At 39.1% G+C, this 15,606-nt stretch overlaps 1 protein-coding gene across 1 annotated transcript in view; it reads left to right on the forward strand.

Moving 5' to 3' along the window:
* THSD7B (thrombospondin type 1 domain containing 7B) overlaps window positions 1-15,606 on the forward strand; it is a gene marked incomplete at its 3' end in the record, with an annotated part of 691,568 nt that overhangs the window by 178,079 nt on the left and 497,883 nt on the right. The window contains exon 4 of the mRNA XM_084247796.1: window positions 7,993-8,162. Within this exon, the coding sequence (XP_084103922.1) occupies window positions 7,993-8,162 (170 nt within the window). The remainder of the gene's footprint in view (window positions 1-7,992; window positions 8,163-15,606) is intronic.

Below are 15,606 nucleotides of genomic sequence, written 5' to 3' on the forward strand. Positions count from 1 at the left end.
TTGGCGTGGGGTTGTCCACTGGAACAGGGTGAATGTTGGTGAATGTTGGTGTTTACACATTTGAAGAGATATTTGTTCAACACCTGTTATGGCCTGTCACTGTGCTGTTCACTGGAGAATTTGGGAAACTGAAAATCTTCTGTCAGTGTTCACTTCGTTTATTCATCTGAAGATTCTTGTGTTATAGACACTCACCAAAAATTAGAGCATCCAGGACACCATAACACTGAGAGTCATAATAATTGGTAATGTTGGGCCTGCCTGATGGTGCAAGCAGTTGGGACACAACCTATGAAGCTATCCAACCTATGAGGCTGTCTGTAGCCACTGCAGCTCGGGTTTGATCCCCCACCAGGGAGCTGCCCACATGGCACTGCAGACCTCTCCTGGTTCACCTGCTGCTCTCTTCAGCAGTGTATTTCAGTCAATCTGCCTGTTCTGTTCCCTGCTCTATCTCTGGTGAATCCTCTCACCCCCTACACCTCCGGCCTATACCCTAGTTCTTGTATGCATGAATGAATAAATCTTTAAAAACAATTGGTAATGTTCCTATATATCATCTTATACATTTAGTTATGGCTTTTTAAGTTTTTCCACTATCTTAGAATGAGTAGCTACTAAGTCCCTGGTTCATATCAAATTCTTAGTAAACAATGAGTAAATCAATGAATGTGGAAGTGCAGGGAAGTTCCAGAACAATTTCAAGTGCAGTGTACTTTATTGTATGCTTATATTTACAATATAATGTATGTGAAAGATCAATGGCAGTTAAGCCATTTCTAACAGATAGCAACTAAAACTGACCTCATTAAAAAAACTAAGTGAGGACCTCTATGCAGGGAAGGAAGAACATAAGGAGCTTGATGTAATGTGGCCTCCAAAGACCACCTTCCTCATGTTAACAGTGTGTCTGGTTTTCCAGATAAGAGTTTCTGTTGTCATCGGCTTTCAGAGTAGCTTCAGAAAGGGTGAAGAAGGAGATAGAATCATAATTTATAAAAGATTGCTGACCGCAACAAAATGGTATGCCTGTCTCCTACCACATCTTCTGTGTCATTGCTGTTTTCTATCTTGTGTATCAGAGAAGCTCAATAAATAGTTGTAAATTCATCAGTGAATTTAAGGACAATTTAAAACTTGTTTTAATTAAGCCATTTTTCTGATCATCTGAGGTGTATGGGAGTCATCACTTATAAACCTCAGAAGAATCTTCTTGAGGAAAAAAATGGCAGTTCTCAGAGAATCTATAAATTGTTTCAGCAGCAGGAGATAATGTCTTTTTATTGAGTCCTTCTTTTTCTGGTGCATATTGTTTCGTGAGTCTTTATCATGCCACTTTAAGTCCTCTGGATGGAAGATTTGTACCCCTGTTAGTGTAAGAAAGTTAACGTACTGCTAAGTGCTGTGCATAGTGATAGAAGTCTATTAATAATACATATGTGGAGTTTGGCTAGCAAAGCCATCTGCTGAAGAGCAAAGAGCTTTGCACTTCAGAGTAGCTTTCCATAATCAATAGCCCCACTATTCAATAAAAAATTACTAGAGCATAAAATGTATAAAGCTTGATCGGTTCCCTTTATTTTGGTAGTCTGTTCAGCAAAGAATGACAAGTTAATTCTTTTCTAAATGCATTTACAACTTTAAAAGGACAACAGACATTATCATAAATTAGTCATGCTGCAGTACACTGATTTTTAATATACACGCATTTAATTTGAATACCTTGCACTAGGGTTTCAATTCCAAGAGTGTTTGCAAATGTATATGTGCTTAGTCAAAACATGACCATTAACTTATGCAATTATTCTTTCAATCTGTCATCATTAAATCACTTAAGATTCTGTTCCACCTTGCTTTGCTTTAAATCTAAGCCTTTAGAATAAGGAGAAAAGAAATCAACACTTTGTAAGCAATTCTAAGCCTTATGAAAGTGACAAAGTATACATTCTAAAGGGCAGAGATTGCTATAAAACTCTGATGTTCCTACCATCCCATTGCCATTAGAATCACTTTATGTCACATTAGTGGGCTGGAGGTCTTTTAAAAATAGTCGCTAAATGTGCCTACTTTTCTAATTTTGGCTCTGCTAATTTAAGCTGTCTCTATTCATTGCTTCACAACAATGAATTCCTTATTCCTTTTACCCTCCTCCCTTCAATTTGGAGAATAGTTTGATTACAGGATTCCTTGGGTTAGACAACATTACTTTCAGGGAGACAAGCTGATGACCTGGATTGATTGAATTTCAGGGCTTTGAATCGGCTTTCTTAAGCCAGATTTTGTTGCTCATATCTCTTAATGGGAAGATGCATTTGCATTACTTGAAGATCCTTTACTTTGACTTAATCTTGGTTTCCTTTTTTTTTAAAGATTTATTTATTTATGCATACAAGAGCTGGGGTACAGGCCAGAGGTGTGGGGGGTGAGAGGATTCACCAGAGATAGAGTGGGGAACAGAACAGGCAGACTAACCAAAATACACTGCTGAGGGGAGCAGCGGGTGAGACAGAAGAGGTCTGCTTTGCCATGTGGGTTGCTCCCTGGTGGGCTGGGGATGGAACTTCTGCTGCAGAGGCTTTGGATTGCTTCATAGTGTGGTGCTTAACCCCTTGTGCCACCAGGGAGACCTCTTGGTTTCCTCTTTAAAGCTGCATATACCTCCTTAGAATGATAGCATATTTAATATTAGTTTTTTGTGCATTGTGCATTCATTGGCTATTTCTGGAGCATAGACTTAAATAAGGGGGAACATGAAAAAAATTGGACTCTGAGTTTCAGGTGCAGGAAAATGATTCACAAAGTAGATTCTAAGAAGTCAATGAACAAAAACTGGATTTCACAGTTATAATACATGATTGCCTGATGTTTGGGTTTTTTGTTCCTCTTTCCTGGGCTTTCTCACCTAAGAATTCAGTGCTAAGAAATTGCATTTTAATATTCAAGGCAGAAGCAAATTAGAATCACTATTTACTTTCTTTCCCATCCACATCTAATCTATTAGAAATTTGATTCCACCTTCTCCATATATCCAGAATCTGATCACTTCTCACCACATTCACAGTGATTACCCCCATTGAAGCCATCATCCTCTCTCTTAAACTGGTGAAGACTTCTCAACTTGTTTCCTTCTCTCCGTCTCCTTTCTAGTCTATTCTCCTCTCAGTAGCCAGGGTAATCCTTGAATTTAAATGACATTATCATATTATTGTTCCCCTCAAAAAATGTCTGATTTCCTGGCACAATTGGAATGGTCCTCCTTCTTACCTCCAAGGTTCTCTACAGCTTGACCCCTGAGTACCCTCATGTCCTGTCTCCCTTCACCTGCTTAACCCAAGCACACTTGCTGATGCTATTCTCTCTGTCTAGAATGTTCTTTGCTCACCTGTTTATGATTTCCCTACCTCATTCAGGGCCTTGAGGACCTCTTGGTCCTGGCACTGAAATAGCTCTCATCATCCTTCCCTCTCTTCACCGTGTTACCTGATTCTTTGTTGTACCTTGATTCACCTCTTGTCTGCCCACCGTGCCCATCCAAGGTCAGGGGCTTAATTTTGTTCACTCTTCCAAGGCCAGGGGTTTATTTATTTTTTCACTACTGTGCATTTCTGTTGTCTGAAACCATGCCTGGCACATAGTTGGAACTCCAAAAATACTTGCTGGGAAAAGAAAAAAAAAAAAAGATGAATGAATACATGGTTGAATCAGTGATTTGGTTGCTACTTGGACAGGTTTATTTCTTTTTCTAGTGAGTCCTGCTTTTAGTTCCTCCAGTATCTCATACATATATTAACTAAAATGTTCTTGTACAAATTGTTTCTCCTGTGTGCACAGCATTTGCATTATCAGCAGTCCCCTTCTCAGAGGGTCGGGGTTTCAGAGCTGACAGTGTGTTCTCTCTCGCACTAGGGATAAGGATGTTGGAGTTCTCACATGAATGGAAAATGACAGGTTTACCTAAGATTCACGGTGACCAGGGAGCAATGTGGAATATGAATTCACATTGCAAGCGTGTTCTTCTTCAAAGAGTTATCTTCCATGGCCTTCAGTGCATTAGAGAACATGAATTTTCACCCCAGACTTTTCTTTATCTGGCTTATATTCTGTTCCTCTAATTTACTGTTATCTCTGGAAAGTACTGAAATTTACCCGATGTGACCCCAGTATTCTAATTATAAAGTGATTGTGTATCAGATATTTTCAAACTGTATTTGTGTTTGAGGTTTGAAAAATTATTGTGGCAGTGTGAAATGTTATGAGTCAGATGTCACTGACAGTATCACTGTCACCAGTAAAGGATATTTTTATCCTTCAGTCCAGAATACACTTCCTCAGGTGAAAACAATCGTTTGCTTGTCCTTATGAGGTCTAGGCAGGAAATTCTCTTGTGTACTGAACTTGCCTTCTATATCCTCCATTTTACTCTAGTCACTGTTTTAATCTACCATGGTGTCATTTCCTGAAAGAATCAGATAAGCCCATCTTCGAATCCTGCTGCTCCACTAATTTTATTTATTTTTTTAAGATTTATTTATTTATTTATACAAGCACTGGGTACAGTCAGAAGCGTGGGAGGGTGAGAGAATTCACCAGAGCCAGTGTGGGAAACAGAACAGGCAGACTGACGATACACTGCTGAGGGGAGCAGTGGGCATGGCAAGAGAGGTCTGCGTGCCATGTGGGACCCTCGCTGGCAGCCAGGGATCAAACCAGTGCTTCAGAGGCTGCAGGCAGCTTCGCAACCCAGCGCTCAACCGCTGCGCCACTGGGGAGGCACTGCTCCACTAATTTTTATGACCTTGGAAGAGTGGTTGTTCTTTATGCCAATTCTCCCCACTATAAAAGAGGAAATAACATTTTCCTCTTAGAGTTGTTGGGGGGATTCCATGAAATAATGCCCTTTAACATGGCAGTGCAGTGCCCAGCAGAGCAAGCATGCAGACAATGCCAGTTATTAGTATTACTTGGGGGGTATGTCACAGTACCCTGGCAACCCAAATAACTGTTTAGGAATCCAGATAACGTAAAGGAATACTTTGTCCTGTTACTCAGATCCTTTGACAAAAGCAAATGGATCCTGCACAGTCACATTGGCAAAGGCCTCTGAGAATGGATTCACTTCTTTCATTCTATGCCCTTCTACAGCACTTGAGGCATTTCCACTATCGATTTCACCATGTTGCTCACCCCCAGAGCTAGGACTCTGGCCTTTGAGAATCCCCACATTTCCCTCCTAAACAGGAGTACAAAATGAGGGCATGTTGAAAGGCCTCCACTTCAGGAGAGGAGGTAGAAAAACCTGGTCTTTGACCCGGCTGAGCCATTAAAGAGAGTCAGCCAGCAAGTGGAGTTTTCCTGAGGCCGGAGGACTATCACCGCCTCGACTTCTAAAGGAGAAAGCCAGTAACGTTTAGCTGAGCGAACTCCTTTGATTTCTTATTCTGTCAGATCCTAGATACACTTTCCCAGGTTGGTGGAGTTCAGGATGTTCAGTTTTCATGGCTGCAGGTGATTTGTGACTAAACATAGTGCTTTTGAAAAAAAGAAAAATAGGATGAGCAAAGACTATGAAAAGAACAACGTTTTAAAAAGGAATATAGACGTTCTTTTCTGGTGTGTGTGTGTGTGTGTTTTACCTCTGCTGCTTGCTGGGTTGGTATTTCTCTGAGGTGGTAAACAATAGTGATAGTGATAAATGTCTTACATCACTTTAGAGAATTTGTCGTTTGCCAGTGAATGGAATTTGGGAGTTTTTGGTTAATGAGCTACCAACAGGGTTTTTGTTACTGTATAGTCATTAAACTTTCTTTTTCATTTTTCTCCATAATGACTTCCAAAATTCCTCTATTGCTAATTCTTATAGGGTCATGATAAATTAATTTAAAAAGCAATTTATACAATGTGGCCTGTTCCTTTCAGCCAGTGAACAAATTACTGTGACTTGCTATAATTCTAAGCCATGGGTTTTTTTTATTATTATTTTAATACCTTTTGCTGAATTTCAGTTGCTGGAAGTTTTTGGATCTCTCATATTAAGACTTTTGATGAAATTCTCATAAATCTAGTGTTAACTCTGTGTGTGTGTGTTTGTGTTTCTGTGGCACTGAGGGCCAAAGGGACTGTGTAGAAGGACATCTGAAGGCAATTAGTATTTATTAAACATTTATTATATGCCATGTTTTAAGTTTGGCATTGTTACTGCCATTTTACAACCGGAAAAACAGAACTGGGTCAAAGCCATATGACTAGTAAGTGAAAAGATTCAGATGACTGAAGCTTCTTGTTAATACCCCACTCGCTCCTTTCTCCCTTTAGCCTCTCTTACTTGCTAACTCTGTCCGAGGAGATGCAGAGAGAGCTGCTAGATCTGATTCCTTCCTGAAAAGTCAGAGAAACTTTTTAGGGAACCTTTGGAGTAAGAAGGTTTTAAATGAGTAATAAGCAACATCGACCCCGACATACCCTGCTCGCTGTACTTTGCCCTGAAATACAGGCACCGTGTGGCCTGAGAAACAGACCTTTACGGGACAGGAATTGTGCTTGTGTGACCATAGGAAATAGGGTGAGAGCTCCGTCTAAGGATGAGAGAGACAAGAGGAGCTTCACTGAGAAGAAATGGCCTTTTCTTGTCTTTCAGGCCCAGGAACTAGAAATGCATTGTTGCCTGTGCCCTTCTGGCATAAGCAGTGCCTGGGCTCCACCACTCCGAACTCTTGTCCAGGCCACTGACTAATTTTCAGACCTTGAAAAAGTATGTGAAAATGGAAGAGTGAGGCAGAGAGAGGACAACTGTGTTCAAACAAAACCCCAGTGGATTGTCCAAATCCTGTTTCTGCAATGGGCTTTACACAAACTAATGATTCTCAGCCTTTTAGAAAGCTCCTCACTGCGAGGTGCTATGGTCACTATTAGTTTTTATGGATTTGCTTACCGATTTTGACATCTCTTACTTGATTTTACTTTAGCACTAGTTTCTATAAGGCCAGGATCCTGGTGTCACATTGGTTACATGTGCTCTTTTTTTATTGATGCTTATTTATTTATTTATGTATTTATTTATTTAACAATCCCCAATCTGAGCATTTTTTTCTGAGATCTGAAATGGGACAGTAGATAAAAGAATGTTCTTAGGTTTTAGTTATTGTTCCAGAAATTAAGGACACTGTTGGTATTTCTGTGAATTCTGTTGGGTTATTATGTTAATGCTGTGGGCTTGAGGAATGCTGTAATAACCACAAACGGAAATTCTGTCAGAAATAATTCTCAGCAATGAGTGTGGTGGTGCTAGGATTGTTTCTTTTCTGTAAGTTATGTCAAAAATACCATTGTGTCCCCCCCTTATTTCTGTGCAGTAAGTGCATATGTGTGTGTGTGTCTTAACCAGTTATGAATCAGGAAGGTATCTTCCTAATTCAATTTAAATAATAGCATATCTTCATATATATATGTATTCATCAATTAAATATAGTGGCACACTCTCCTTTTTAATATCTATATCCTTATGTCAGTGGAGCCAAACAAGTTGAAAAAAACTTTATCAAGAAGATTGAAAACTTGATGTCATCTTTGCCATTTAAAATAATATGTTCTCAAATTCACGCATTCATATACTACCCTACTAATTTAGCAAAGGCCTACTTTCACCCAAAGGCATCTAGAAGTTTGTTATGAGAAACTCCCTGTCACCTTGAGTTGCTATGAATATAGTCTTTTGGTTTCCAACTCCTTCCAATAATTCTTCATTCTCTTATAAATTCAAGGCTGAGACATGGCCACGGTATGCCCATATTTACTTTTTTCATATGCTGGGCTGCTGATTTTCATAATAAAAGTATTTAAAAAACAATGTTTAATGCCAGTAGATTTCTGTATCCATAGGCAAAGATTTGATCCCCAAAGAGAGATTATTATGTATGCTTGATATCATAACTTTAATTTTCTTTTATTTATTTTTATTCCTTATTATTTTTCCTTTAAATAAATCAAACCAAACAGGTATTCCTGGAGGACATCTGAGTGGAAAGAATGCCAAGTCTCTCTCCTCCTCGAGCAGCAAGACCCCCGCTGGCATGTGACAGGATCCGTTTGTGGAGGTGGCATCCAGACCAGGGAGGTTTACTGTGCCCAGAGCGTACCAGAGTCTGCTGCACAGAGGACCAAGGAAGGTAGGCAGCCAGTTCTGGGGAAAGATCGTGCTTCTCATGGGGCGGGGGGAATCAATTCCCACACGGTCTCCTTATATTGTTCTAGATATAGTAAATCCACAGCACTAGCATATTTATTATTTGTTTTCTTGACTATTTGCTGAGCACCCCTAAGTTCTGGGGTTTTTTTTTTGGCAATAATTTAGAATGGTAAAAGTGGTAATAATAATAATATAATAATAATAATATAATAATAATAATATAAATAAATAAATATAATTTATCTGCAGTCTGAGGTGCTGTTGCAATGAGTCAATCGGTGATGAGTGAGTAATGATCTTTTCCGTGAAGGGGGGTGTGTGTGTGTGTGCGCACGTGCACATGCACACATGTGCGCTGTGTACGTATCACCTTTAAATATAATAATCCACATATTATTTTCAAGTTTTACATAATATAAAAGGAAGATAAAGAAGGATGAAGAGGTGAAAGAGATGGATGGGGAGAACCAACTTCCTCCATTACAGACTCTTTATTAGACAGGTTCAACCTCAGCATTAGACCATTTTTTTCAGAATTTGAGACAGTGATAATAACATAGAGGGATGGAAATTCTGGCCCATGTTTATTTTTTTAATATTTATTTATTTATAAAAGAACTGGGGTACAAGCCAGAGGCGCTGGAGGGCAAGAGAATTCATCAGAGACAGAGCAGGGTGTAGAACAGGCAGAATGACTGAAAACTGCAAGTGAGACAGGAGAAGTCTGCCTCACTATGTGGGTATCTCCCTGGCCAGCAGGGAATCGAACCCGTGCTGCAGAGGCTGTGGACAGCTTCATAGCTATCCTCACAGCTGCATTCAACCCTCTGCACCATCAGGGAGGCCCTGGACCCTATTTTTTTAGTTCAACTGATTGAAAAACCAAGAGTGGACAATGATATTTCTACCCTGGAAGATGATTCAGCCATATTGAAGAATGCAGCAGTAGCATTTGCACAAGTGGTTCTGGTGAGATTGTCTCCTCAGGTGTGCACGGTTTCCTTCTGTAGGATTTAGTTAGGAAGGCAATTACAAGCTTTCTTGCTATGGAAATGCAATCTCTTTTATCCAGTAAGCCTTTTCATACTTGATATATTTTTTGTGACGTGTCCTTTCATCATTTCAGAGGTATCTATACTCATAACCTTTCGTGGTGCTCTTTATGACTCAGTCAAAATCTTTACAGACTCCTTAGCATTCAACTCAACACTTGCAGATACATAGCAGATTTCTGATTTATTTTATTTATTTATGCATATAAGAACTGGGGTGTAGGCCAGAGGTGTGGGGGTGGTGGTGAGCGGATTCACCAGAGACAGAGTGGTGAGCAGAACAGGCTGATTTACTGAAACACTGCTGAGGAGAGCAGCAGGTGAGACAGGAGAGGTCTGCTGTGCTATGTGGGTAGCTCCCAGGCCGGGCATTGAACTCAGGCTGCAGTGGCTGGAGGTAGCTTGATAGTGACATTAGCACATTTAGATGGCTAGAGTATTTTTAAAATAGTAGTTATATTTTATTCCATTTCTATCATTCTTGGAAGTGATAATTTGCACTTTTTATGTTTCAGGGGGAGACATTATTAAGCTTTTTTCCTCTGAATTTATAAAAACAAAGTTTAGAACAACAGTTTTACACTATTCTTTCATATTTTGGTGATCTCTCTGTCTTACTTTGTCTTTTCTCCCCTCTTACTGTAGTCTACCATACTACCAGCACCTTCAGGGGTCAACACATACGTAAGAATTATGTAGAACTGGGGCCTTCCTGGTGGTGCAGCGGGTTGAGCACAGCGCTTTGGAGCTGTCCGCAGCCTCTGCATTGAGGGTTCAATTTCTGGCCGGCCAGGGAGATTCCCACATGGCCTGGCAGGCCTCTCCTGTTGCGCCCATTGCTCCCCTCAGCACTGTAATTCCGTTGTCTGCCTGTTCTGCTCCCTGTGCTGTCTCTGGTGAATCCTCTCACCCTCCCATGCCTCTGGCCTATACCCCAGCTCCAAAAATAAATGTATCTTTAAAAAAAAAAAGGAATTTTGTAGAACTGATATATTTTGATCTACCTATTTTTCATTTTGATTTTTAATCTACTATTCACATTTTTATTTTCCTAATTTCTTTAGTAAAAATATTTTCTAATACATCTAAGATTTCTTCAGCATTAATCATTTCCTCTTTCATAATGGAAGTAGGCTAGGCAAGGAGATTATAATCGGGGATGTCTAAAGAGGGTTTTCTAGAGTTGGGTATCATGCTACAGGTAGGGGGACGTAGTATAGTAGAGGAGGGGTTTAAATGTGGATTTTACCACCGGTTAAACCCTAATCCAATCTGCTTTGAGAATCTAAGAAGGGGGAAAACTATTTCACTAAATTATACTTCCAAATTAATATCTGGGTTCACAGGGAAACAGTACTTAGAAAGATCTAAGCTGGGTAGCCGAGTTCTTAGTTGAGGCTTAGATATGAGAACGTCAAGTAAGTACAAGTACATTGATGTATACCAAGACATGTACTCTTCTATAAGTTGAATATATTGAGTCAAACTATTGTTGTAATGGAAACTACAGTGCAGTTTAACTTGCATTAAAGCCACTTTACTTGTTTCCTTTGTAGTTTTTTTTTTAATTTTTTTTTTTAAGATTTATTTATTTATATAAGCACTGGGTACAGTCAGAAGCACGGGAGGGTGAGAGAATTCCCCAGAGCCAGAGCAGGGAACAGAACAGGCAGACTGACGAAATACACTGCTGAGGGGAGCAGAAGGCATGGCAGGAGAGGTCTGTGTGCCATGTGGGACCCTTGCCGGCAGCCAGGGATTGAACCAGCGCTGCAGAGGCTGCGGGCAGCTTCGCAGCCCAGCGCTCAACCGCTGCACCACGAGGGGAGGCCCTCCTTTGTAGTTTTAACCAAGATTTTTTATTTTGCATTTGTGTGGAAATGAAATAGAAAAATTGTTCATCGATTGCTTTCGTTTCTTACTATTGTCGGTTATAGACATATCTAAACAAATTTGTCAACATGAGATCTTTTTCTTCTTGGCCCAAATTAAACAGAAGATAATAATTGAACTACTAGTATAGTAGACCTTTGAGTGTTCCCCTCTTTAAAGAAGCAAAATCAAAGGATTTCTAACCTTTTCTGTGAATGCAGTAGTAAAGACAAAAATTGGAGACTTTTTTCATTTTATTTTTTGTGAACATCAGCTTTTTTTTTTTCCTTCGGTTATGGTAGATTTTGGAGGGAGAAGGAGTTTTAATAGCTTTGATTTTGGAAACTCTTCTTTTGTTCACAATTGGCTTTCTCGCAAGATTTATTTGTTATACTTCAGGATACTATATTGGCACTCTGAGTGGAGTAGTTTGACTTCCTCCCCCACCCCACAAAATCCCACTAACCACTGTGAGTTAGCTGCTCTGCTTTCAAGAACGTGATCTTAGAGGAACCCATAATCTTGGGAGAAAAGACAGGATCTGTTCCATGGCTCTCCCATGTGGTACAATGTAATCAAATTTATAGATGCCAAATAAAAAAAAAAAAAGTGCTCATTTTATCCCAAGCCCTTCAAATCTCTTGCTTAGGTTGAAAACTGAGCCTGAATTCTGACTTTTTTCTTGGTGACATCACATTCCACATTTGAATTCACCATGTTTCTAGGAACAGTCTAATAGCACCTATGACATATTTTTACCCAACTCTGTTGTTCAAATGTTCCTCTGGTGCTTTAAATGCAGCCAAAACAGTGTTGTAGCAATCGATATGAGATGAATTTCCAGTAATAGTAACCAAGCCAATAGAATTGCGAATGAAAATGTAGAAGAGTATTTATGATTTTGTTTACCAGTTATTATTGTAGCGAGAACTGTGTTTCTATTTTATAATTCATAAGTACCAGCAAGAATGATGCTTACCTGTAAATTGAAATGCCTGGATTTGGTGAAAACATTTCCTTGCCTTTTTCTCAAATGAAATTAAAACCACTCAACCTGCCTTCAAGGGTCATTTCTCAAGAGATAAAACATTGAAGCAAGAAATGCACTGTTGAAACATAGTAAAGACTAGGGTAAATTTATTTCTTACATGACATTGTGGCCTAGAGACAAAGACATCAGCAAATATAGAGTGAAATGACAGATATAGAATGTATTCATATGGCAAAGAAAAATTGAAACCAAAAAAATCCGAAGGGCCTCCCCCTGGTGGCGCAGTGGTTGAGCGCTGGGCTGCAAAGCTACCTGCAGCCTCTGCAGTGCAGGTTCAATCCCCCGCGAGGGTCCCACATGGCTCGACAGACCTCTCCTGCTGAGCCCGCTGCTCCCCTCAGCAGTGTATTTCATCATTCTGTCTGTTCTGTTCCCCACTCTGGCTTTGGTGAATTCTCTCACCCTTCCGCACTTCTGACTGTACCCTGGTTCTTGTAGAAAAAAATAAATAAGTAAGTAAATAAATAAATAAATAAGTCTTTAAAAAAAACCTAAATAAAAAATTAGGAAAAGATAGTTGCGCAATTGTTGTTAAGAAGACACTATCGTGTCTTCATCATGCTTCACCCAGAGGTACATGGAGGAAGTAGATAATAAGAGTAGGAAACAGTCCTGGAATGTTAAGTAGTGTATGGAGACTTAATATGTTTGGGGCATGAGTAGTATATGGAGACTATTTGTTTTGGTGCAGGTTTTAATTCTGACTTGTATGGAAAATTGTTAAGGCACATAAATGTTGTCTCAGTCTTTTAGCTTATTAAGTTGGTTTTAAAATTATTGATTTTTACTTCTAAGTAAAAAGCATAAAAAGAGTGAAAGAGAAAACAGAGTAGGGCCTCCCCAGTGGCGCAGTGGTTGAACACTGGGTTGCGAAGCTGCCGGCAGCCTCTGCAGCTCCAGTTCAATCCCCGGCTGCTCCCCGGCTGCTCCCCGGCCACCAGAGAGGGTCCCACATGGCACGCAGACCTCTCCTGCCGCCCGCTGCTCCCCTCAGCAGTGTACTTCATCAGTCTGCCTGCTCTGCTCTCCACTCTGACTCTGGTGAGCTCTCTCACCCCCTCACGCTTCTGTCTGTACCCAGTGCTTGTATAAATAAATAAATAAATAAATAAATAAATAAATCTTTTAAAAAAAAAGAGTAAAAAGAGTAAAATGATGACAATAGCATATTTTTTCCAAAATATTTTTTATATACCAGCTGCTTTAGGCTGTATGTTAAACATTAATATAAAGATGCCCCAATATATTTCAGTCTTTTAATTAGAACAATTGAGTAATTCTGCTACAGTGTCTTAAGAAATGACATTATTTGATATATTTATACTCGCTGTATATTTACCATCCTACCTATCTATCTTATGGTTAAAACCATTTCATGATTCTTGAGGGAAATCTCCATAATACAGTTAATGCTTAAAAGGAATTTGAAGGTTCAATAGGAAAAATGGTCCAAATTAGGGTTGGGAGGACATGTGGAAAGGAATAGAGCTGCTATGTTCAATGGTTGCACATGAACTAGTTTGAAGGGACACAGGGAATAAGGAAGTGACAATGACTCTGGAAAAATAGTCTTTTGGCTCCTCTGGAGTTTATTTTTGAGCATATATGTGCTTATTGCAGCCTTTTTTATCTTCACTGCAGGCTTTTAAGCAGAGAACAAATCTCATATTCTTAGCTACTTATAAGAATGTAAAAAATATCAATATGCTAAGAGAATCCACATAAGGGTTCATGTCCTATTTGCAAACTCTCGTGATTATTCAGTAAGCTTTGAGATATGAACTAAAGTATTTACATTGTGAACAAGTGTACATATTTATTAATAGCAATTGAAGTATATACTCTGCCAACATTTGAGAGTCTAGAAATGTCCTTTACCTATCTTTAGAAATTGTTTTAAAATCAGTAATTTCTTCTGCATCCGAGAATAAAGCTTTTAGAACTTCCCTTTGTGTTGACCTTTGGAGGGAATGAGACTGTTTAAATGGTGATTTTCTCTTGCCTTATGCTAACATAGTAGCTGAGATAACTGGTGTAATAATTTTTACTAGTTAACAGCAATAAGTTTGATGGTAGGTCACATGAGATCAAGAGAGATAAGTCTATTGGCACCTCTAATCTTTCTACTTGGAAATGTTCCTAATTATTGGGATTATGCATGTAGGGAAAAGCTAGCATATATACATATTTCAAATATTCTCAAACAGATATTTCAAATATTCTCTCCCAAAGTGTGTAAGCTGAAAAAGTTTAGAAAGGGGAAGTTAAATACTTAGAGGCAATTAGATAACTAGGAGTCTAAATTGAGATTGGCTTCAACTGGCTTTGTTTCACTACATTTGTATCTTAGTTCAGTGATTTTGTAATCAAGTATAACATACTTATCTTAGTGTGATATAACAAATGTTTATTGAATTACAGTACTTAGCAAAAGTATTGAAGACTTCCTGCTTTAAGCATGCATTAAATTATCAGATTGTTCTTGATATTCAAAATGTCTTAATTTATCTAGCTAAAAGTATAATTCACATTATTGAAATGAGAACAGGGGGGCACAGCCTCTCAGGTGGACAAATGGTAGGGACAGAACAACTGAGGAGAAAGACTAGCATTTAGTCGAATTTGACTCTGGGAAAAAGAAATGACTAGTGGGAAAAAATGGGCCTTTTTGATGACATGTGAGTCCTGCTTTATTTGATCTCCTAAATAGAAAGAAAATGTTTGTCTTTGTGCGATACATTGTCTATTTCTTCCATGTACACACAACTAAACTGATAAACCGCATACTGCACGCTACTGAAGCCAAATCATGTGGCATCATGTAAGAATGAGATTGTCAAGGACCTAGAACACATAGTGAGTGTGAATGTCTCCAATGATCCTATCCATAATATTTAACTTTCTTAATGTTATTGCACTGAGTCAATACCCTTGAGCAACATGTCACTTTTTGCCTGATTTCCAGCTGTCAGTATTCTTGTCTTTGTTACCCAGTAGGCTGCAAAGACTTGGAAGGTCCTGCTGGGGGTCATTCTTTGTATTCCCAAATGCAAGAGCCCACAGTGTAAATGGCAAATTGTAAATCTTATGGAATTCAAAATAGAAAACTCCTCAACTGAGAGTTCTGTGTTAAGTTTTATTAATTTTTTTTCCCCTTTCGAGTAGTGCAGAGAAATAAATTGCTTCACTGTTGACAAAATCAAAATGATCTGTTATGTGGATATCGGCTTCCCTCGCCAAGGTTAGGTGGTCCAGAGGGTCTGGAGTAGAATCAGATAAAATTAAAGCTGTGAATATCATGAAGTAACGGACATGGTCCATGGAGAACAGTTGAGGAGGAATGCAAAAGAGAGACAACAAGCATGATCACTAGGCAACTTTGGAGCAGCATGGATACAAATGGGGTCTTGGCCCGAGACATTAAGCAGTTGATTTCTGAATAATTTCAG

Source organism: Talpa europaea (genome assembly GCF_964194135.1).
Source record: "Talpa europaea genome assembly, chromosome: 1".
NCBI lineage: Eukaryota > Metazoa > Chordata > Mammalia > Eulipotyphla > Talpidae > Talpa > Talpa europaea.